Raw genomic sequence first — 24,444 nt, forward strand, 5'->3', positions numbered from 1 at the left:
GTAGGATTTTGAAAGTCATACCATTAGTGCCGGGAAGTGCCTTTCAGTGCTGGGAAGTGTTCTGCCATTGCAAACAGTTTTACTTAAGTAAATGACATGCATGCTCTTCTGCTAATAAGAACTATAGTACACAACGAAAAGCTTCCTGACTGCTGTGAGTCCTATTATTCAGTGTGGTGAGATAACAAGAGGGGAAAAAAAAAAAAAAAAAAAAAAACCACACACGCAAAGGTGAGTTCAATCTGTATTTATTACCTCAAACATAGTTTGTTGAGCCACGACATCTAGCCAGTTAAAAAAATACAGTAGACTTAACTTAAACAAAGCATTAAAAAGCATACCTATGGCATAGAAGAATAACATTCCTAAAATGTACATCTTTACAAAGTGTTTACAAATTCAACGTAAAAAAAAAAAAGGACAAAAAAAAAGTGCAAAAAAAGAAAAAAAAAGTAAATGAAAACTGACAATCCCCACCAGTGAAACAGGACAAAAATGTACAATGGAACAAAAATACTTCATATTCCTAACTTGTGTTTGACGCAGTTCTCCTGACATGAACAACAGGCCACGATCTTGTGCTTTTTAAATGTTTGTGTGGTTTTCATTTTCGTGAGTATTTATCAAGCAGTGCGTGATAGAAACATTTTCGGATAATATTCACAGTATTTGATACAAATTTTGTGAGCTCCTAAATAATAATAAAACTCTTTCAATAAATATATTCTTTCATTTACAACCAGTCGGTGGCTCGCAGTAATAGTGACACGGGGCAGTAACAGAGGGATGCTTTCAAATAAATAGGACATTCAGAAATTAAACAAGTGTGGCATAAATCTTGGGTTTGCTTTGATGGGAAAGAAAAAACTTGACGAATTGTCGAGGTGACTTTCTGGGAGTGAGGATGTAATATCAGTAGTGTGACAGTTGGGAGTGCCCCAAGACGTAAACTAGGTAAACAGATGATGATCAATTAAAAAAAACAAAACAAAAAAAAAAAAACTACACCATATACAGTACTGTAGTAAATCTCCTTAATCCTTTCCTTTGTGGTCCCTCTTAAAAGCAAAGGTTAAATTATAATATATAAAATAAAAAAAAATCCACACACACGCACAATTTATTTATTGAGATGAACATTTAAGCTGTGCACGATGGATGGCCCCAGACATTAACACGTAAAAAACATTTCCGATTTGCTCACAGATTCAAAATAAATATTTAATCCTATATTTCTTATTGATCATCTAAAATATCAGCATCTTCTCAATTTTTAAAGCACGATACCCTAGAAAGGTGGGAGGCAGAGTGACGTACAATAACTTCAAATAGACTTACAAGTCTATGTTTAGTCATACTTAACCTATTGGGTCTTGTATTAGCCACCTAAAGGTGAAAAACTAGCCTGAGTAGCACATGTGAAGACTGCGAATCTGAACTGTATATTTGTAAAGCTGCTTGTTTGGAACGGTTTGATAGTGTAAGCAAATTTTTTTTTAAAACTAGCCACGAATCTGGGCCACCTCTCCTATATAGGTAAATATTAACTAGAGATGAAAGTGCAGTTAAAATTAACCTTAAGAACACCACTGAAGAGGTACTACTGACACAATCTGTCAAAGTCCACTAGATGTTTGAGTCTAAGTCTAAGACCTTGAGCACAGAAGAGAGTACATTTCAGTCAGTATCCTGAACTACTGTACAACAGTTCATATGACACCAGTTATGTCTATAAGGTTCAACACAAAAAGCAATCAAAGAGTTTGAATATTAAAATCTTTTCAGTCACACTGGACTCCTTTTACAGACAACTGAGAACTTTGCTTTGTTCTAGCGACCCCTCACCCACCCACCCCGATCTCCGGAAGTGCTAAGGCAGCTTACATGCAAGCTTTGATGTGGCGTTTTGACCGTTAATGGTCACCTGTTATGTTAAACTTCAAAGCACTGTAACAGAAGGCGAAGGCATTAACATGTCATTACAAATATGGCTGATCTACACTGAGAGTTGTGTTATATTTGCTTTACATTTCTTTGTGTTTTAAGATGTAGGGCAGTCAAGGCCAAGCAGCATTGTTCCCTTTGTTGATATAGATTTGGCTTTTTAGTTGACACACAGCCTCAGGCAAAGCTGCTGGAGCTCAGACACTGAAACTTCTCCCTCAGAGACTGGACGATGTTGGGCTGGCTCTGCTGCGGCTCGTTCCACAGGTATTTTTCCAAATGCTCGTGGTCCAAAGGTCTCAGCGGGTCGCAGGAGCGGATTGGGGTGCACGGTAGACTCTGAGACTGGATAACGCCCCGATTCTGACCGGCAAGAGCGGCTGAGCTGCCGTTCTTCTGCGACAACCTGTCACGCTGTTGTTCACTCTCATCCTCTGAGCGGATTTCGACATAGTCATCGTCATCTTCCCCATTGTCCTTGAAGTTGGCCAAGTAGTTCTGGGTAGCGGTGAGTATGCTGAGTGCAGAAGCCCGATTCAGGACCACCACCTTTTGGCCATCGTGTAAAGTGAGGTCTGAAAGCCCCTGGGTAGACCGCTCTGGGAGGCTACTTTGCCGGCCAGCTCGGCCTAGACTTGGACCATGAAGTCTGTTTGTGGATCGATCTACATCGAGTCCGTTACATTTAAGTCCAGACTTCTCCTGCTGTTGGCTGCCAGTAGAAGTGACTGACTGAGCAGAAGGGGAGGACTTTGCGGGCAAAGATGGTGCATTAAAGGAAGGATGTCTCTTAATGGAGCTGTACACGTGCTCTTCTTTCTCAATAGGCGCGGAAATGCACGAGCTCCATCTCTGTGCCGGTGGACTGGTCGGAGATGGAGGGAAGAAAGAAGGGGTGGAGCAGGCTGAAGTAAGCCTGCGCTGAGGGGTAGAAGATGCTCGAGCCTCTCCCACCTCGCTAGACGAGGAGACAAAGCTGGCCAGCTCTCCGTTGCTGTAGGTGGAGTGGAGCCAGTCCTCTTCCAGAGAGGTCTCAGGCATGGACGGAGAAGATGACAGACCTGGATGGGAGTGATGTGGGGTAGCAGAGGTTGGACTGGAGGAATCTTTAAACATCACCTGGTCATACAGATGGGAGTACTCTGCTATCCTTGCACCTTAAGATGGGAGAAAAAAAATGATGCAAAAGAAGTGTGAGTGAGGCATGTTTGCATTTTTGCTCATAAACTAACAGCACTGGTATACAATAAAGGCACCATTTTTTGCTCAAACCATATTTTGAGCATCTTAAAACTCAGATTTTTGGCTCTCACTGGACAAATATTCAATAATAACTTCAACAAAATATAATTTAAGTGGTCTCAATAGGAAACGAGACATCTATAGCTCACCTTTGGCCAATCATTGGCATTTCATTAAAAAAAAAAATCCTATTGGTTGTTTTAAAAGTGAATCCATTGAGACAATGAAAAACTTGAATCAACTGCTATTCCAGCTTTGCCAACAACTGGATATGTTAAAAGAGGGCCTGCTGGCAAAATATGTCAGATGGTGACACTGTAACTGTTTTGGCCTCGAGCTGAATTCTCAGCTCGCATTTCTTCTCCTGCACAGGGAAGCTACTACCCTCATTCACATATGAAGTGACTGCATTTGTTTGTGCTGGTCTGGTTGGAGAGGAGAGCTGCCAGAGAAGGGCTGTATTGTCAAATTATGGCTATTTGAATAGGTGATCTACAGATTTCTACCCACTGAAACACAAAATGGAAACAAATTTAAACCTATACTCTAGCATCTGAGAATTATTATTATTATTTTTTACCTATGGCTGCACCTCCTTGTTTCTTCTCCTCTAAGATGGCTGCGAGATCTTTCTGTTTCTTCTCTGCTCTGGCCCGACTGCAAGAGTCTCCAGGGTCCATGCTCCTCATGCGAAGCAGCTGGTTTGCTTTCTTAATCTTCTGGCTATACTGGCGTGCCATGAGGAACACACGGCTCTTAGTTTTGTCCATCAGTTCCAGGGGAAAGTCCACAGACTCACCAGCAGGAGAGAGGAGGATGCCAGGGGTGAGTCCAGACCTGCCAGCTCCCCTGGGAACAAACTGTGAAGGTCCTTGAGGGAATTTTCTCTCTGAGAGATGTTTCGCTGGGGAAGCTCCACCAGATCGTCATCCTCCAGGCGAAAGCTGCCGCTGCTTAGACGAGCCAGTCGGTTGCGGATGCTCTTCACGGTTCCTGGGACGGGCTCTGGGGTGACAGGAAGGGGGCGTGATGCAGGAGAAGGGCTGTGGGTTTCTTCTTCAGTGGTACCTTCACTTTGTTCAGGAAGGTTGATAAGTGGGATGGTGAATGAGAGTGTGGCAGTGACAGGTGGGGGCTTAGGTTGATGTGTTGGGGAACTGGTGGGTGCACAGGCTGCATGAGTATTTACAGGAGTGCTCTTCACAGGGCTTTTTTTGACAGACGAGGTCTTCTTCGGCGACTCGCTGGCACTCACTGGGAATGCAGCAGGAAGTCGATCAGCTTTCTTCTCGTTTTTCTTGATGTAGTTTTCCAAGTCGTTCCAGAGTTCATCGACCTGCTCGGACATCTTATCTCCTTTCTGAGAAAAGGTCTCAGAGGTGGAAGAAGACGAAAGATCGGGCTCAGAAGAACATGGGGCAAGGCAGGGGGCTGGTCCTTCATCCTCTCTAAAGTGGGAGCTCTGCTCAGAAACAAATGCTCTAAGCAGCACACTGTTCCTCTCTTCTTTTAATTTATCACCTTCATTTTTTTCCATGACCTCGGTTGATGGCGGATCCCTAAAACAGATTGTGTCATAGATATTCTCCTCCTCCACTATTTTGAGTTCACATGTCCCAAATGACTTCCCCTCTTGTGTTAGTGACTTATGGTCCTCTGGCAAACTGTCTGGTTTGGACATAGACTCTTTGACCTCTGGAACATTGACTGCTTTCTCTGCCTCACTCCGGGAACGCTGTGCATCTGTAGAAGCATCTTTCTGCGACTGGCTTTCTTCAGGGTCTCTTCTGATGAGTCCCATGCTCTTTAGGTCCTCATAGCTGATATTGTCATAAACATTTTCAATATCATCCATTGTCAGCTGCTCAGCTGAAGATGATCCAGATATATCATTGCTGGATGATTCAGTGTGGATCACTTCCATTTTGCTGTGACCGGCCTGGTCATCTTCGGGGCTCTCTCGAGGCTCTGTAGCCTTCTCCCCGGCACTGCTTGCCCTCCGCAGGACTCTGCTACCGCTGGGTGGAGGTTCAACCTGCACCGTGGGCACCTGTTCAACATGCCAGCTGCAGGGCCGAGCGGTCCTTGGCGATGAGGGAGCTTCTGATCTCTCTGAAGGCACCTCTGGCTCTTGTCCGTTTGGCTCTGTGGGAACAAACATCTGGTAGATGTCCTCGTCTTCATCGTCAGGCTGCATTGTTCTCTGGCGGGTGGGGAACATTGCCCTGCGAGCCTGATGGTCTGCCCAAATGTTCCTCACTGACGGGTCACTTTCTGTTACTATTACAGAGGGAATGGGGGAGTCTGGAGGCTCCTCTGTCACGTGTGGTGTCCTGAGGAGTGGTGGGTGGTGACTTCCGTCCCGTACAAGGGATTCTCTGGCTCTCTGAAGGACAGCAGAGATCATTTGTATTGCACGTGACTGAAGCAGCTGAAAAATCTGAGATCCAGTACAATTTTATATTGCATCTCTCATTAGCTCCAAATTGATACTGTACCTGTAGGTCTGCTGAACTCATGTTGAAAGCTTTCCACTGTTCAATGCTATCAACAGAAGCCTGAGGGTTCAGCCTCTTTCTACTGCCTTTGCCAGGCACCCGCAGCCTCTTTCCGCCTCCCTGAATGCAGAATTTAGAGTATTACCAATATGTTTGAAAGACTGGATTAACATGGAAACAAACTGGGGGATTTTCATGTAACCCCGAATTTCACAGGGATATTTTTGGCAAATTTAAATATAGTGCACAATTATAGGTAGCCAAAACCCACCAGACCACTGTCATCCTCATCGTCAGCGTCCTGCTGATGTGACTCCTCCCCTTCCTCCCGGTCACTGTGGTCATAGTGATCGCCAGGATCTAAGGACTCCTGTGATTGGTTGATGAGGCTACGGCTGCGGCCAATTGTGCCCAGAGCCAGCTGGGACACTGGAGAAAGCAGTGTGGCACCTAGACTTGTTCGCTGTATGGAGAAGGAACACATTTTGGGTTAAGTAAAATTTGTTCACGAGTGTGTGTACACCAACTCCTGGTTTGTGTTTGCATGACTCACTTTTTCACCGTCTGCATTGGCTGCATTCTGCTTAGCATTCTTCAGTAATTTGGACAGAGGTTCTGGGAAGACAGAAAAATAAATATATGATAAATTTTAGATGTGTGTTCAATTCCTTTAATTTGTATTTATTTTACACACTAAGCTATGAAACATAATTTTTGCTCAACACAATATTGACTGAGACTTTTCTCACCTTTCCTGCGCCCTCTGCGAGGAGTGGGGCCTTCCTTGGTTTGAGGGGAATCCTTCTTTTCACCGTCGGGGGTATAGTGAAACCCGGGATGATCTGGGGAAAAAAATGTCAGTAGAGGAAAACAAATAAGTGATAAATGAATATTTAATTTTTTTTTTTATACCTGCAGCAAAAAGAACATTAGACTAAAATATACCAAAGGTACAATTTTAATAAATGATCACTAATTTAGAAATTGGTACTTACGTGTCGCATCCATTTCCAAAATAGCTTGTTTGGCCTGGAATTCGGAAACAACAACAAAAAAAATTAGGATGAAGTCTTTTGAATAACTTAAACACTTTGTTGCAATTGAGTCTTTTTTGATAAGCTGCGTTAAAAATTTAGTGCTTTGGTGAGGATCTTTGTCATTCTCAATAATTTTCCCTTTTTTTTGCTTTGAATGCAAGAATATTGAATTATTGATAATAATTATTAAATTAATTACAATTCAACTACTTTAGTAGAACTGCAAGAAGACAAGTTTGGATTAGAAAAAAATGCATGCATTTTTTTTTAAATGCATTTTGACACTAGGTGGCACCATATTACTGTATTCACGTTACAGTTCAAGTTGAAACTTATCAAAGGAGCCTCTTCATGGACACTCTTTGCTTTCTCTGAAAAGTCTTAGTTTTTGCTGCACGTGTCAAAAGCCAGATGAAGAGATAGTAAAGTTTATGTTCAAAGTGCTTTTCACAGATGTGTAGCCACAAAGTGCTTCATAAATATACTTTACTTACAACTTAAAATTAAATACAAAAATTTAGGAATAACCCCAATAAAACATTACAAAAAAAGCCAAAACAGAATAACATAGAATAAAAAGAATTCATTAAAAACTGATGATGAATGCTGATAGGAAGACGCTAGAAAGTGTAAAAGCAGGATAGGTGGATAAGGGAATATGAGAAAGTAAGAGAGATGGAGTGAGTAGGAGGGAGTGACATTTTCAGCACATCCCGCTCAGAGCAGTTACAAAATCTTTGAATAAAGATGGGGCCTGTCAGGAGATAAGCTCCTCTTACCTTGGCAGGGATTTTGGCAGGATGGTTTTCAAGTATGAGTCTCTTGAGGTGTAAGATCCACATGCGTTTGTCTTGCTGGGATTTAGCCTGCGGGCAGATAGCACAACATCACAGAAGAGATAATCTCATACATGTATTTTAAATACAGTTCAAAAGGTTTGGGTTAAATCCTTAAGAACTGGAGAGCAGCTTTGTTGCATAACACATATTAGCTTTCTTTTTCAGCGCTCGTCGAAAAACAGTTATTAGGAAACAACAATGGCTACCGTTAGCCTTTAAACAGTCTACGTGTCTGAACAGCTCCGTGACGTGAGCCTGGACTAAATACAAAACAATAAGACAGCTGCAAATCACGAAGCGACAACCATCACAACTTCTGACTTGCACGATGTCGCTCGTAGCTACATTTTCAAACGTGTAATTAAATTCAAAGGGTGTTTGGTGTCTGGTTTGACATGTCTTCTCTTATGTAATGTTGCTATACCTGAACTGTATGTTGTAGTTTGGGGTTCTTGTAGTGAAACACACTGAAACTCAGTGGTTCTTTAGGGATGACTTCCACCAGCATCAGATTACAGCACTACAAGAGACAGGCAGGAAGTAGTGTTAGAATACGGAGCACAAGCATTGAAATCCTTAGCATTTCTTCAGGGCATGAAGTTCTCCAAGCTGCGTCACTGACCAGGATGTGAGCCTTGTACGTGTAGGTTTCTTCTCGTTTCTTAGTTATTAATAGAAGTTTGTCAAAGAGGAAGAGTGTTCGTTCATTTTTGGCACGCTGCAGACGAAATGTTCCTTCAAGGACCAGCTCTCCGTAGCCAATCAGATCAGGGCCCTTCCAGTTGGTAAGAAGGCTCTGGATTTCCTGCAGCAATCACAGGGTTACAGAGTAACGAGAGTTAAACATGGTAACAGCAAGAAGGGGGACACACAATCATGCCCTTGTGACGAAATTGAGGAAAAAAACAAAGAAAAAACTAAGCATATTTGTGTTGCCAAACTGGAGCACAAAAAATAAATACGATGAGACAACTCAACTTATCAAAAAAAAACAAGAAATACAGACGAAAACAGAGTGTTAAATGACCTGAACAAGGTTACTGGGTGGAAGGACAAACACACTGAAGCCTAAATAAATGTTTAGAAAATTAAAAGGGAAGAAAATTACAAAACAAGCATAAACTGACCATTTTTATGAAGCAAATACTTCCTTCAGACTCTTACGGAAATTGTTCCCCCACATTCCTGCATTCATCAGACCATTCTGTCCCCCGAGCAGATAAAAGAAACAAGCTTCCCTTTTATGTGTCCTCCTTATGCAAGGCCATCATTAGCCCAGTGGAAAATGCACTGACTTGTGCAAGATGCGGGGAGCATCGGGGCCTTGGCCGATTCAAACCTGGAGTTCACATAACTGTTGCGCAGAACGCTAAAACAATTTGTTCCTTGAAAGGTTTTCAAAGTATTGTAGCTGTTTACTTGTGGAACGCACGCAGGAGACGCCATCACACGTCATCCATGTAATGATTTATGGAAAGGTTCAGTCGCAATTTTAATGTATGTGAGAGAGCTCGCTGTACCTGCAACCTCACAGCGTGCTCGTGCTTCCTCTTCATGTCATTGATGTGCCACGCCACTCTCTGCATGGTGTCTATGGCTTCCTGTACGACCTCATAGGTCTCTGTGTCCTTCTCCATGTGGTTGGCTATCTCCTGCACAGGTGGCACAAAAAAAAAAAAAAAAAAAAAAAAATATTATATATATATATATATATATATATATATATATATATATATATATATATATATATATTATAATAATAATAATAATAATAATAATAATAATAATAATAATAATATATATATTTTTTAAATGCTGCCAATTGGAATTTGCACACAATGAAAGCAAAACATTCATGAGCATGTTCATACTACTATGTTTTGTTTTGTGTTCATAACAACAATGCATGCAGTGTAATGCAACCACACAGACACACAGGAACATGCATACTGAGCACCATATGTCTAAACATTTGGCTTCTCCATCAGAGGTGGGCTGGAATCTCAGCTCAGTTACTTAACCGTAGACATGCATTTGCACTGGAATAGGTTAAAATAATAATAATAATTATGGCTGCTCTCACATTTTTCTGGGTAAAGACTAACTGTTTGGATGACATTATGTGTGTGTGTGTGTGTGTGTGTGTGTGTGTGTGTGTGTGTGTGTGTGCGTGCGCGCGCGCGCTTTGGGCTAGACAAAAAAGACATACATGCAATAGTAGATGGTACTTGAGGATTCTCTGCACTGGCTTGAGCAGGTAGGAGCCCAGGGGCAAGGAGTGCCTCAGAGATTCTTGGCGCTCGCGGAAAAACTTGGCCAACGCCTTGTTCCTCATGCATTCTGTGAGCACAGCAACAGACCTGTGGAGACAAAAAGCAGCAAATAAGATGAGAATTGCAGGAAACTGTAATTTGACAGCGATGACGAGTGAGAGCTGTAAAGTAAAACTGAAGGAGGCGGAAAAAAAAAAAATTATATATCACCCAAACACAAAGGGATTATTAACCAAGAGTGAGAGACATAACAGGGATCGGTATGTGCCCTGATAAAAACATTTAAGGAGGACTGAGAGATTCTCTTTCAGTTTTTCGCTTGAACAATGTGGTTAAATTAATATTATGCTAATTCTGAATAACACAGTGAGGTATGTAAATTAATACACAATATGATATCTGAGCTGTTATGTGTACTTTTTCCATGAGGTTTATTATTCTTGAAGCTCTGGCAGCCATACACTGTGTGCACGTACATTTGCAAATGCATACAAAAATAAGCCAAATTTGTGTCCCGCTATCATGCTACAGTCATTGGGCATTTTATTAGGTACACTTGTTCAACTGCTCATTAACACCATCTAATCAGTCAATGACAAGGCAGCAAGTTAATGCATTTAGGCAAGTAGACATGGTCAAGATAGCCTGCTGATCTTCAAATCGAGCATCAGAATGAGGATTTTGAACATGGCATAGTTGTTTGGATTGAGCTGAGTATTTCAGCAATACCAGATCTACCGATCAACCATCTCTAGGCTTTACAGGCAACAGTCAGAACAAAAGAGAAAATACAAAGTGAGTGGCAGTTTTTGGAGTGGAAAGACTGCTTCAAGGCGATTACCACTCCCTACAGCCATGGCATGCAGAAGAGCATCTCTGAATGCACAACGTTGAAGCAGATGAGCCAAATCAGCAGAAGGCCACGCTGGCTGCCACTTGTTTAAGATAAGAACAGAAACCCGAGCCTACAACTCGCACAGCCTTGCCAAAACTGTTCAACAGAAGATTGGAAAAATGCTGCCTGGTCTGCTGAGTCTTTTATTCAAAAATAGGGCCAGAATCTCAAATATCAGTTTCTATTTGCGTATTTGATGCTTTTATTGTTAGCTTGGCCTGTATCAACTAATTTTTGCAACATATTGTACCACTCTACAGCCTCGTAAAACCACATTTACTGCTCGGTGGAGCTCATTTGCTGTCTGACCTACTGAAGAATAAAGAACTTTTTCACTACCCAATGGAGGCTGTATGTGTTTGAGTTTATGTGTACACACACGCACAGTGGAAAAAGACAGAGGAAGACAGTTGTGAACTTGTCTCTTTCTTCTGTGTCTTGTGTAAGTGTGTGTGCACTCATGTGCATGTCTGCATGTCTAAATTCCAGCGCAGCTCCACACAGGCCTCACATTGTTCTGGAGGAAACCTGACCTCTGAGCTCAGTATGACCATGATACATCTACAGCTCGTGTGTGTGTGTCTGTGCATATGTAAGTGTCTCCCAGTCTGTGTATGAGTCTGTGTGTGTCGTGTGTGACCTTGATAGGGGTCACCAGCTGTGGTGTGGATGTAGGAGAAAGTCTATCTTAAACAGCTGACAACAGACCCCCCCCCCCCACACACACACACACACACACACACACAGAACATTCAATTAGTCATCATTAGATTGTATGCATTTCCTCCTTCTTATGCCTTTTTATCAGTGTTTTAAAGGTGCTCTGTGTCATGGCAGGAAGAACTGCATCATATTTCAGTTCATTTAATTACACACAATATAGAAATTGACACAAAAAGCCCCGTACATTGTAACACACAGGTGCACCATGGAACTGAGGCACTCAGACAAAGCAGGATAAAACATTAACAGCATTAGCTATGATAAGGTGACAACTTTAATACCCTGTCTGTCAGTATGTGGGCTGTAACTCTGTCAATAGGACACCAATAAAGGAAAAGAAGAAAAAACTGAAAGAAGAAGGGAGGGATTTACAGAGACCTTGAGGCACAACTGACAGTAGACACTCTGACTCCTGCTGAGGAGGCTTCTATAGAGAGTGTCAGCTCATCAGAAAGGGGGGATAAGGTAATGCATTGAACAACATACACAATAGAGCTATGTGAGATGCTGGGAAGATGGCATGTGAAGGTGAGATCAGGATGACTTAACAATTCTACAGTGGGCCCCATTAGTGAATAAGCATGGTTGGTCACACACAGGGCGTAGCTTTCTCACCGTGGGTAGTTGGTGCAGTACTGGGTATAAATGTGGAACTCCTGACTCTGTAAAACACAACAACAAAAAGAGCAAATGAGTCGATGCAGCTTTGTAACATGAAACGAGACAGACTGAGGAGTGTAGAGGAGAAACGTGTCAGACGGTATGATGTCATGTCACACTTGTTGGCACTGTATCTTAGTGGATGCATGAAGGTGCATAGCAAAGCGAAAGCACAAACCTGTACTTTGAGTTAAATGCTGGTGTTGATAATGGTAAGAAGCCAACAATAAAAATGCTAACACAGAGCAACTTAGCAGGTGTAAAGTCCACCATGTCATCAACAGCCGATGGGAAAGTATATAATTTTAGAGGTATTAACCAAAGCTGACCTGATGATTATACCAGATGAAAGGGGAGGGGAATTAATGCCCGGATTTTATGGCACTGGCAACTGCATAGTTGTTGAGATAGTGTGGAGTTTGCTTTGACTGTTTTTTTGACACTTTATTATGTGGTAGCGAAATATCTTGTAAGTCTGTGAGGAGAACAATCACACCTCTGAGCATTTGGTCTGGATTTGTGCAATTTACTAATAATATCATGTCTGTCTGCCCAATTTTAGGTCTTTGAAAAAAGAATTAGCTGGCTCACAACAGTCACACGAGGTCGGCATTTGTTTTTGTCAGTGTTGCACAACTCCTTGGTGCTATTATAGTTTTATTTGCAGACTGTGCTGCTCTGTTTTCTCAGAGCAATAATTTCTCTGTGAAAATACAGATTTTAAAGCAAGATAGTGATTAAAACAAAAATCTTGTTTATGCAGGGCAGAAAGTCAAAAAGCAAAGCTTGTTGAGGAAGACAAGGAAGATGGCTCTAATGGGTTTTCATATCATGCAGATTGATATGATTTGAAAACACACGACGCAAGAGCGAATACATTCAAATTAAACCCAGCAGCACTACTAGCCAAATTATTAGCAGTAACTTAAAGTATGTGCGGCTGTGATTAAATGGGCTCAGACAGGAAAGCTGTGGTACTGCATAATCCCTTACAGGTCAATATGTATCCACATGCTTTTTCGCCTGTTTAATCAGTGGTTATAATACATCTGCAGTGGACTGTGTCCACTTTGATGAATTGGGTTATTTCATGTTTACTTAAAGCCCACAGACAAGGCTTCCACTCTTCCTTCGTTCACTGATCCTAATTTAACCTCATCCCTGTAGCTTATGATTAGCTTCCATCCTGGCCTTTAATTCTCTGTTTATCCCAACAGCCCTGAGCACTCAGATTAAATATCCCCTCGTACCTTACCCACCTCCCTTTTAACTGAGACTTTTCCCACCTCGCATACCTCCCTGAACATCAAAGACATCAAAGACAGCATGAGTTATCAAAGCTAGTCTAAACCTCTTTGCTCTCATCCTCCCATCATCCCTGCCTGCTCCCGACGATTATTTCTACAACACATTTTGATATCTTCTCTTCACCAATCTCTTATGGATATTCTCTTCTCCTCGATCCCTCCTTTCTCCCTGCAAGCGCTTCCTCTTCATCGCTCCCCTTTATCATATTCTCTTGGAGGCCTTGTGATAAACTCGTTTCTCTTGCGTAACGTGAGAATGTAACTGAACTCCATTTGTGTCCGTAATCACTAGTAGGGTGCAGGATGTGTACAGCTTTCAGGAAGTGTTAGCATAAACATGCAGAAGAAGTTTGCTCTGCATGTGTGTGAAAGAGTGCACATTATGAACCAGGACAATGTGATCGCTGGATTCTTAATAAACTTCGAGCACGTACCCACTTTGGATGTGTGCGTGTTTTGATTTGAACTAAATACGACGTCCAATCAGCTGGAAGCAAAGAGTCAATCTACCTCATGCACACAGTATATCCCACCAAAATATACTGAACAGAAGAACACGTACATAAAGACACAGACATCCTCCCATGATTTGTTAGCCCGAGGTGCTTCGTGGGAACCTTTCTTAATTGAAGAGCAGAGCTCTTCTCCACGTCTCCAGCAGTCTGCCGCCACAGACCAGGCCTAAACACAACCAGATGTGCCACCATCGATTTCTGATGACACAAACCAACACACTCCTAATACACACTCCTAATATCCTCCTGCACTGTGAACACAAGACCACAAAGTGCATAACGTCTGCTATATAATATAAATTTTAGAGCGCACGCATGAGCGCAGACATGCCAAAAAACACCCGTCCGTGCACACTCTTTGAACCTAACCAGGAAACCAGAAGGCCTTGAAATAACTCATGCCTATAATACACTATCCTTTAAAATACATATAAGCTATCTTAAAATCATATACTCATCATGTCAAAATATCCAAAAGTTATTAACTTTAAGCTGCTTCACATCACGAAAAATAAACACACCTCTCTGAGAGATCAAGATTCAAATTACACAGAAAAGACTTGTACTTATTTGAACTGCGGCCACTAATCGGTATGCAGGGAGACAGAAAAAGTTTAAGTTTGATAGATGGCTACGCGCCCACTCATCACTTTAATAGCAAGGTAATAAAGCTGCAGGTTTTATTGTTACGAGACCGGACTGGTCACAGTGAGTCATCAGGTATGCGCTGAACTCAGAGGATCATTAGGACCAAAAAAAATTCAGCGTAATTGTTCTCTCTTTGCTTCAGTCAGCATGTAGCAACCCATAAAATGCTTTAAAGGCTTACTCAACACATAGCACAGCGAAGGTTTAGTCAAACAGAAAAGAACATGAGGATAGATAGCCAATTATCCAGAAGGGAGAGACGGAGATTTACAGCTAGATCTGTCTCCTCTTCAAACATTGTGCTTGCATGTGATCCTTGGCTGCTGAGACTAGAAAGGTATTAGCAGTGTTTGTGTGCGTCTCCGAGTGTGTGCATTTCACTGTAGATAGCGAAAGAGAGGTTTAGGAGTTTTCCAGGGTTTTTGAAACCTTGACTAACCTTTTTTTTTTAGCAATAAAGTGGAATTTGAGCTACAACCCGTTTACCAGAAGCCTGTGATATCATTAAGGACACATGCACAAACACAGAGCTCTAACTGTGGCTTCTTAATGTTAGAGTAGTGGGTTGGTCAGTGGAGACTAAACATTTCCAGGTGCTGGTCCAACTCTTGACCACCCCCCTATACAACTGTATTAAAGCTACTTGATGACAAATCTACACTAAACTAAATCCTTTAAAAACAAACACACACTGAAATCCAGACATGAATAAATATCGGTAACAAGCGTTTTGAGCCACTCTCAATACAAATATCACTAAACAGAAGAGCCTAATGTGAGACTGTTAGCGCCCGGGTTTAACTCTAACATCAGGTGTGCAAGTTCATTGCTAGTTTTAGTCCCTTCAAGGTGAAAATATAGTGCTTTCAACCTTTAAGGCTTAGTAACAGGGTGTGAAACTATAACGCACATACACATTTTAAGAGAAACCAGTTGAATCAATCAACCAGTTAGATATGAGCTGGAAATTTCTGGCGTTTTGTGAGAAGAAGAGGAAGCTTTACATATTGCCGTACAACTATAATTAAACCGTGTTCAGAAATGCTGACAGCAAGACGGGGCAGGAACCTGCTACCACTTCCAGTAAAAACAGAATATTTTAAATGGTTTTAATGGGTATCTGCGAGTCTTACAAGAGCAGTACGTCAGCAGTACGGATGTGTTTTCAGAAGCCCGAGGCTTGCTCTCAAGCTGGCTGTCTCCCAATTTATCCACTGCACAAACAACCAATAAATATCGCACGATTTTTTGCACATTGCAAGCGGTACAATCGTCTGACACCAAGACATCAACAAAAAGCTTCTTTTCCCTACATGAATGCCATTTTATTTTGAGACCTCTTTTTGCTAACTGTAAGATTAATCAGCTGGTTTCAAGATGTCATGAGGCTGGTTTGTTTATAGCTCTCAGTTAATTATGCAGCCATAAAACCAGCTTGTCTCAACAACAGTTGCTGCATTTAGAGAGTCTGTGACACTAACTGTGACTTTTTTTGTGTGTACATGGTCAGACAGTTGCTCTGCGGTTTTGGGTGTAATTGCAGAAGGAAAGGGAGGGAACGCAAAGTGTTTTACACAAAGTGCTGGTATGCAGCACTTTATAATGGGACATAATCGTGCCACCAGTTTGTAGGGCACCGAGAGACAGAGCAGGAGCTGAATCATACAGAAAAGAGGACCTCTGACACCGTGAGCAGAGTCTGAGTCCATTTTCCTTGATGAAAACTACAATTATCCCTCTTAAGCAAAAAGGTGATTAGGTGCTGTCATTCCTCCCCGCCCTGCTGTTCCTTTTAAAACTGACATTCGCACCGGCACAATAATGCTTCTTACCTCAATGCACTTTCTAGGAAGTTCATTTTAGCAATGTCATCACCTGATTTGAGGAAGGTATCGATAATTTCACATTTCTAGTTTCTCATTTTCTGTCTCGTTGATGTTGTTCTGTGTGCGTGTGCATGTGTCCAAAGCAGCTGTATGGACAGGTTTCAACAAGCAGAGGAGGAGAGCCCATGCAAGCAAAGAAACAGACAGTACAGGGTAGTACTTAGGACCTTTACTTAAACCTATAAAACTAAGCAAAAGTACTCCACTGCAAGTAAAAGTTCATTCAAAATCTTTAGTTTTTCCACAATATTCTCTAATATTAGATATTCTGTTAAATAAACAACAGTTAAGCTTGGCTCTCAATGGCTATATAAATGAAAGCATCTGAGATATTCAGAGGACAACTTCTAAAGATCTGAATTGTGACATTGTTTCTTTGTATAAGCCTAAAAAGCATTAAACTATTACAATATGTTGCATTTGCTGGAAACTAGCAAGTATAGCTGTTAAATAAATACAGTGGGGGGTAAAAAGCTAAATATAAAGTATTATAAAATGTATGTACTCAAGTACCTGAAAGTGCAGCACTTGACTAAATGTATTCAGTTACTTCCAGTACTGTGAACAGTGAAACTGATTACCTTGGATACAAAGCACTCTGCGATGGCCACGGGGTCTGCGTTGCACTTCTCAAGATCATGAAGAAGATCCCTAAAGCAAAAAAGTTCACAGCAGTTAACACTGTATTCCCGGGATTTACATTTTATACCTTCTTTTGTTTCTTCCTTGAATACACACACATATAAATGACTCTCCCGTGGTTCATTGTTCCAACAGTTGTGCTGAATTTCACGAGTAAAATCTCGGTGTTCAAAATGAGGTGATAGGCCACTGAACAAATTCAGAACTTCCATGAATTCAAACAGGGAGCAGCTCCTGTTGTGCAGCTGTAAATTCAGTGTAGGGACAAAAAGAACGAAAGAAACAGCCACTCCTGAAGTTATTGTTTCATGGCTAAAGCATGAGGTCATTGTGACCTCTTTTAACTGCTTTTATGTTTCCGTTTACTGGCCAGTTTGACTGTGTGGGGCAGCTGAGAAATGAATAGGTGGGAGTGAATGTTTGTGTCTCCAGACCACCATGACTGATGCTGGACCTGCCATCTCATCTGAATACAAAACTCACACACTGAAACACACAGTCTGGAGCGGTACTAGAGGTGACAAGCATGCAGACTGGGACTGATTATACACACACACACACACACACTAGAGGCCTGGCTGCTGCAACAATGCCTTTCATAGAACAACAACAGGTGGCACAGTCCATTTTCAGTGTTGGGGAGGCTGCTGGCACATTATGCTCACCATCCACTTTATTAGGTACACCTGTTCAGTTGGTCTTTAAGGCAAAGAGGTCATAAAAAGAGCCAATCACATGGCAGCAGCTTGGTTCATTTACATATGTGGACAAATGCAAATAGACAGTGGAAGATCGGAAAATTGTTGGATGGTAGGGTCAGAATATAATGTAATCCGCATGAAAGCCTGGATCCATCCCGTCTTGTATCAACAATTCAGACGGACAGTGATGTAACAGTTTAGGGGGTCCCTTAAACCTATTTGACTTCTTGTTTTAAAACCACCACAGCCTACCTAAGTACTGCTGGTTTCATGACCATGACAATGAGTTCACTGTATACAGTCCACAGTCGCCACATCTCAGTGCAGTAGAGGACCTTTGCTCTATAAGATGTAGTGAAACGGGAGAGTCACATTATAGACGTGCAGCTGACAAATGTGCAACAGCTGCGTGACGACATCATGGACCAAAATTAAGGCAGTTCAGAAGGGGGTTCAACCAGGTACTAGCAAGGTGTACCCAATAAAGTGACTGGTGAGTGGAGAGACAAAGCAGTTTAGAGAAGCTTTGCGGCAAATCCAGGTTGATTTTAATGTCTAATGTCATTCTATCCCAACAGATACTGCAACATTTTGCAGCTGATGGATGATCTTACAGCTGAGTGAGAAGCTGGTTATCATTTTTAGACCACGATGATGCTTATGATATTTCATTAGCCCTTCAGAGAGGCACCAATTAAACGTAATTTTCCATTAAGACCATAGCGATGCCATAACAAAAAGAGTAGATTTAATAGAGATATTTTATAATATTCTCGATATTAGAATAACATCTGTGGCACAAACAGATCTGTAACTCAGAACTCAGTAACAGAGTGAAACTGAATTTCAGTCAGGCAACTCACATTTTAAATGGTTTATTGCAGTAGCAGCAAATAGTTAGAGTCACAAATCTATTATGGATGGAAAATTGGAGTGTTGTGTATTTAACCCCTGAATATGCTGTCAAACATGTTCAGGAATAGTTGAAATTACACCAGCATATCCTGGGAATTATGAGAGACACAATTAATAAAGTAATATACACCTCTCATAAAAGTACAAACATGAAGCGAAAATTTAAATGAGCAGAGCTGCTAATGGATGCATTAAAATAACACAGACGGTTATACCTGTGAGGAAATAATATATTTTAATGTAATTTAAAATGATTTTTTTTTTTGCAATATTTGGCTAATGAGTCATTTTAGTAAAGATTCCCGATGATATGAGAAGAAATTAGAGCCATTTAACCAAGACTGGGTGTTATGTGAAATAAGGAAACACAATAATTTAATATCCAAATTATTTAGCGACACATGATCTCCGTTTCTGATCTCCAAAAATTCAGAAACCAACAAATATAGGAAATCTGAGTGTCTTTGCTTTATGCCACACAGTCTTATTCATTATATTATATTTTCCTGATTATGTCTGTCGCTCTGTGTTGTACCTGTTAAAGTGGTAGATGTCCTGGATGTTGCCAAATAGTGACTTTTTGTCCTCAGAGCTCAAGGCCAGTCGAGACTGGTTACTTATGCACTCCAAGTAGTCCTGCAGAGAGAAAGAAGCAACAGTCTGTTAGGAGGTTGGCGTCTTGATTGGGACCAGCCTCGGCACACATACAGCAGCCCACCCACATAAACTCTTGCAGACACCGGAAGCTTTCAACCTCCCCTGGACGGCTGACTCTGGAAACAGAATCATACTGACAACATCCAGACACACTCAGACTCTCTGATCTTTATCTTTAGAGTGGATCTTATAAGTTATAGGTTTTGTTTCATCATTTTAAGAAGCCTTTCCAAAAAAATAAATAAATAAAAAGGGTTGTTGGGGAACAACTACACCTGCTAGGAAAACCAATATTAAATCCATGACTGAAACGAATCTGATTTGTTTTTAAATATCATTCTTAGGTTATCAAAAAATATGTTTAGGAAAGATTTTATGAACTATGTTACTTTTGCAGAATAAAGGCACACCGTTATGAGCCAATGAGTGATGGGTAAACTGGGGGTTCTTCATAATCAGTTTTTTTAATGCCATAATCCAAAAAACAAGAAAACAAAACAGAAAACTTACTTTTAAACGATTTAAACTGCAGTAATATAGTAAAAACACTTAACCCTGGTGTACTATGTTCAACTAAAAGCCAATTTCCTGTGTTGCTGATTCGTGTCAACACTTTGATAAGAGGATAAAGCAGGTCAACAGCTTGTAGCCCTGAAACTGTCTGGCTGTTGCTGGGAAGAACAGTTTTAAAACATTAAAAAAAAAAAAAAAAAAAAAAAAAATGTCGCCTCAGGAAGCTTTAACTCTGTGGCGCTTATCACCGCCTCCATCAGTGACATTAGTGATGAGTGCTCATATGACTGCTATTAAACAACAGCACTGCCAGATATCCATCTGGCCTGAAGAAAGAAAGAGAAAGGTGAGCGGCGACCGGTAGCTGGGAGCAGCAGCATTGAATGGAGCTGTGTGTTTTGCACGGGGACTTTTCACTGCTTTTTATACATTTCAAAAGAACAGAACAAATAGATCAACTGATCTTGCCCGTTCTGCAGGCAACTAAAAACCAACACAACACTGCTGCAGTTACTGAGAAGTGCAGTGCAAATAAACACAAAAGATTTCATCTAGAAAAGCGACAGTTCAACCCCAAATCAAATTTATGCATTTTCCTTTTGACCTGCCCAGCTTTGGCAAGGTGTCTTCTTTTGTATACAGTGAAATGACATCTCCAAATTCGAGAAAAAATGTATTTGAAAAACACAAAATGAATCTAAAAGAGCCTCTTGCTTGTGACTGAGTTACAGGATTTAATCTTTAATGGTGCTCCATGTTTCCTTTGGCTGTTGGGCAAAAGACACGCATTTCATTTTATTTATTTTCTTTGGTGCTTTGAGTAACAGTTTAATCCGTCTCCATTAAATCCAGGAGATGGCAGACATTTCTACAAACAACATCTCAAAGAAGGCCGCTAAAACAATATAGATTGAATTGAAGGGGAAAAATATATTAACTTGTTTTTGGGGTGAACTGTCCCTTCAAGCTACGAGCACATAGAAATAGAAAAAGTGCTTTTAAACCACATTACTGTCTGAAACTGGGAAAATCTTACAACACTGAGAAAAGCGCCAGGCTGCCTTCGACATGCACAAACACAACTCGCCATTTCAGTGCAGACAATACTTGTGTGTTTTTAAGAGACCAAAGACAGGGAGTTGGTTTTTTGTTTTTTTAATGTTCTCTCCCGTCGGCCTAATTTGCAGTCGGTTGCTAAGAGTTTCTGTTCCAAGTATTGTTTTATGCATTTATTCATTATTAGTTTAACTAGCTCAAGTCTGAGCTGCAATCCATTAAACTGTGTTTGGTTAGGCAAAGGCATAGAAAAACAGAAACAACTGGAAAAAGTGATCTGAATGTAAAGAGTGTACAAGTTTTTGCAAGAGCTTTAGGGCAACGTTTTAGGGCAAGGATTTGAGATACAGAAAGAAATCGTGCTTAAAAGGGAAGGCGGTGATTATGTCTAAGGTCACATAAAGAGGTCATGTTAAGATTTTGTTGATGTTGGCAGTAATGTGTAAACTGATAGTTTATTAGCCACAGGGTCAAAGATCTGACCTGGCCTGACCCGCTCACTCATCACACTCAGCCAAAGCCTCTGCAGGCTCAACAACGGGAAGCGTTCACAGACACACACCTGAGGGTTCACTTCCTGCTAAGCATCAGGCTTCACATGTGCAAGCTTAATAACTTTATTGTGTTAACCATTAATCTCCTCAAGCACACACTCCTTTTCCACAATCACACGCAAAAAAAAAAACAAAGTTGTCCTTCTGCCCTTCAGTGGGAAACCGTTTCTCCAGACACTGATGAGGGCAAACGACAGAAAAGGGATGTTCCCGGATCATTTCCGGATCGTGACATTGTTGGCTAATGAGGATTTAGGCTCATGCAAACAAACATCATATTCACCAATTTAACAACACTTAAGGAGCATTTAAAAAAAAAAAAAAAAAAAAAAAAGAAGCCTGCAAAGTTGCAGAAAGATGAAACACAGTTGAGCCCAGGGGAGTCTGGGTAAATATTTGTGTTAAGGCCGTCACACCCTCCTACAGCAGCATTGGATTATTGAAATGCAAGATGGCTAATGATGCAGGACAGTGCTGAATACTGATGAGCTGTTGCTGTGCTTGTGGTGGCTGCTAGCTGTGCTTTTCTCTTCACTGTAGGTTAACTGTGATGTTAAAAGCCCTTTTCACACATATACAATCAGTGCAATCCATCCCCGATGCACTCATTGAAACAGTCATTAAAAAAGTAAAGTAAGGCTGAATGCATGTGTCTTTTCCAAAGTGCTAGTGACAAATTAGCTTTCTTGAAATGCAAGTGTGGTTGAGTGCTGGGTGGTCTGATCCACTGATGGCAATCGGCGGGCTGCAGTAGTAGAAGCAGTAGAGGGTTATTAAGTGCAGCTTCTAAGCCCTGTTCAGTGTTTTCTTAACCTACTTAGGATACTGTTATCTTGGAGCTAAATCCCTTTTCCTATTTTCACCCTCTATCCCATTTCCTCACCTCTGATAGGAGGAGGAGGAGTCGGAGAGGGTGGAATATCAGGAGTGAAACACCAAAAACACATATCACAAAAAAAAAAAAAAAAAAAAAAAAAAATATGCGTGATGATGGATCCATTGTGCACTCCAAAGCCAAAATAACACAACCTAGACATACAAACACATGCACAGACACTTTGGCCTATGAATCGACAGCTCGCCAAGGGCGGACAATGTGGGAAAAAGTGGATGAAGATTTCAAGCCACCACTTTATAATAAAGCTGCAGGATACAACATGCACCACATACATTCAACACAGTGAATTTTTTAGTTTTACATAGAGCTGAATACAGAAACCAAAAGGCAGGAGAGGCCAAAGAGAGCAACCTTTGATAAAAAGCTCTACACCCAATCCTTAACAAAGCCACTCAGATACTGACTACAGGCAAGGTGTATCCTTGCAGTTCAAAGCCAGCCAAACACACAGACACACACACAAACGAGTGCATTAGCTCGAGTGTGTGTGCATACAGTATGTGTGTGCCTCTGTGTGCAGCACAAAAGGCGCTGGTGTCATGTAACTCGCCCAAACTCTGGCTGGTGACCTTATTGCATTAAAGTTTTCCAGAAGGCACCAAGCAGTATGCGTCACGTGCATTAAATATGTATTATCTGGCAATTTAAAGCCTTCCTAAAGAGATCAGGGTCAGGCAGTCACTGGACTGACATCCATTTAATGATTGCCTGTGTCAGGAGGCACTTCTTTCACTCAATTCCCTATTCTCTGCTTTGCTGTTATTCTCTCTCTACTCTCCTATCAAAAATAAGTCTAACAACGCCAAAAATACATCTTAAAAATGTGTTTTTTTAAGTAAAACTACATAAAATTTGTCCTTTATTTGGCTTTATTCATTTCAGGACCCCTGAGATCGCCTTTATAATCCATTAAGGTGGCTGGATCCCTTGGTTTGAGACCAGAGACATAAATTACCTCGCCACCTTGAGCAACAGTAAGCTTGAACATGTCTGAAAAGGGAGAAATCGGTAAAAACTATCTAATAATAATCATTTTATATATAATTGATATATATTTTAGTAAGACACACCAATAACTTGCCACCCCACCCCCCCCAAAAAAAATAGTTGTAGTCTTTCTAACTTTTTTCCACATCTCTCTCTTTGTTTGATGTTCTGCCAAATATGCTAATACTCTGAAGCTTTGAAGTTTCTGTGCATGTGCAAGATCCTTCTGTTTCCAATTTCCTTCACATGTCATGTTGTGTAGCCAAGTTATATATTATTTGGAATTCTAGTCCCTTACCTCTACAATGCTACGTAGGTCCTGTACGTAGGTTCTCTCTGTGTCCAGTATTTCCTGCACCACCCGGTCCACATATGTTCTTGGTCCCTGTTTCGCCCGCTCCCCTCCTTCTGGGCTCAGCTCAGGCTCTGAATTTTCAGTTGGAGTCTGTCCACTGCTGTATCTTCCTTGCCCTGTCCCTGTGTCCGTTGCTCCATCATTTCTGTCATCTTCCTCTCTGCATTCCAGTTGCCTCGCAGGGACCAGCTCCAACCGAATCGCCCCAGAGTCTCGGTCTGCGGTCATGGGGTTACAGTGCGGGGCAGCGACAAGAGTTGTGCGGCTGCCCAACGAGCAGTGACTGTCCCTGGAGGAGGCAGAGGAGGATGTGGAGCTGTAGCTGATGGGCCTTTCGGCGCTGTCGGGAGAGGAGTCCATGCTGAGGGCGGAGCAGTAGCGAGAAGAAGCGTGGCGGAAGGCTGGGTTGCGGAGGCAGCGAGCTGGGATGTCAACGGAGCTCAGGACTGACCCGGTGTCCGGGACCTCAGGAACAGGAGGCAATGCATCAGGTAGGTAGCTGTAATCGTCTGGAAGGAAAATCAAGCAAAGGAAGAGATTCTCATTAATTCACCAGTGCTAAGATTACATTCATATTGCTCTGTGTTCATGTCCTAGATATTGGCTTTGCCATAATAATACTAATAATAATAATAATAATAATAATAATAATAATAATAATAATAATAATGATGATGATGCCCCCAAAAGAAAAAGAAA

General features: G+C 41.4%; 1 protein-coding gene across 1 annotated transcript in view; it reads right to left on the minus strand.

The window, feature by feature from the left end:
• Positions 1-232: 232 nt before the first annotated feature.
• The window catches only part of LOC309690007 (pleckstrin homology domain-containing family G member 1), a 60,843-nt gene continuing 36,631 nt past the window's right edge, over positions 233-24,444 (minus strand). The window contains 17 exon segments of the mRNA XM_082506809.1: positions 233-3,101; positions 3,767-3,985; positions 3,988-5,572; positions 5,685-5,804; positions 5,956-6,147; positions 6,238-6,299; positions 6,434-6,526; positions 6,680-6,713; positions 7,501-7,587; positions 7,985-8,080; positions 8,183-8,365; positions 9,081-9,212; positions 9,770-9,920; positions 12,067-12,113; positions 17,049-17,118; positions 19,261-19,361; positions 23,689-24,254. Coding sequence (XP_082362935.1) covers positions 2,122-3,101; positions 3,767-3,985; positions 3,988-5,572; positions 5,685-5,804; positions 5,956-6,147; positions 6,238-6,299; positions 6,434-6,526; positions 6,680-6,713; positions 7,501-7,587; positions 7,985-8,080; positions 8,183-8,365; positions 9,081-9,212; positions 9,770-9,920; positions 12,067-12,113; positions 17,049-17,118; positions 19,261-19,361; positions 23,689-24,254 — 4,718 coding nt within the window. The 3' untranslated portion in view covers positions 233-2,121.

Source organism: Aulonocara stuartgranti (assembly GCF_965226115.1).
Source record: "Aulonocara stuartgranti genome assembly, chromosome: 15".
In the NCBI taxonomy this organism is placed as follows: Eukaryota; Metazoa; Chordata; class Actinopteri; order Cichliformes; family Cichlidae; genus Aulonocara; species Aulonocara stuartgranti.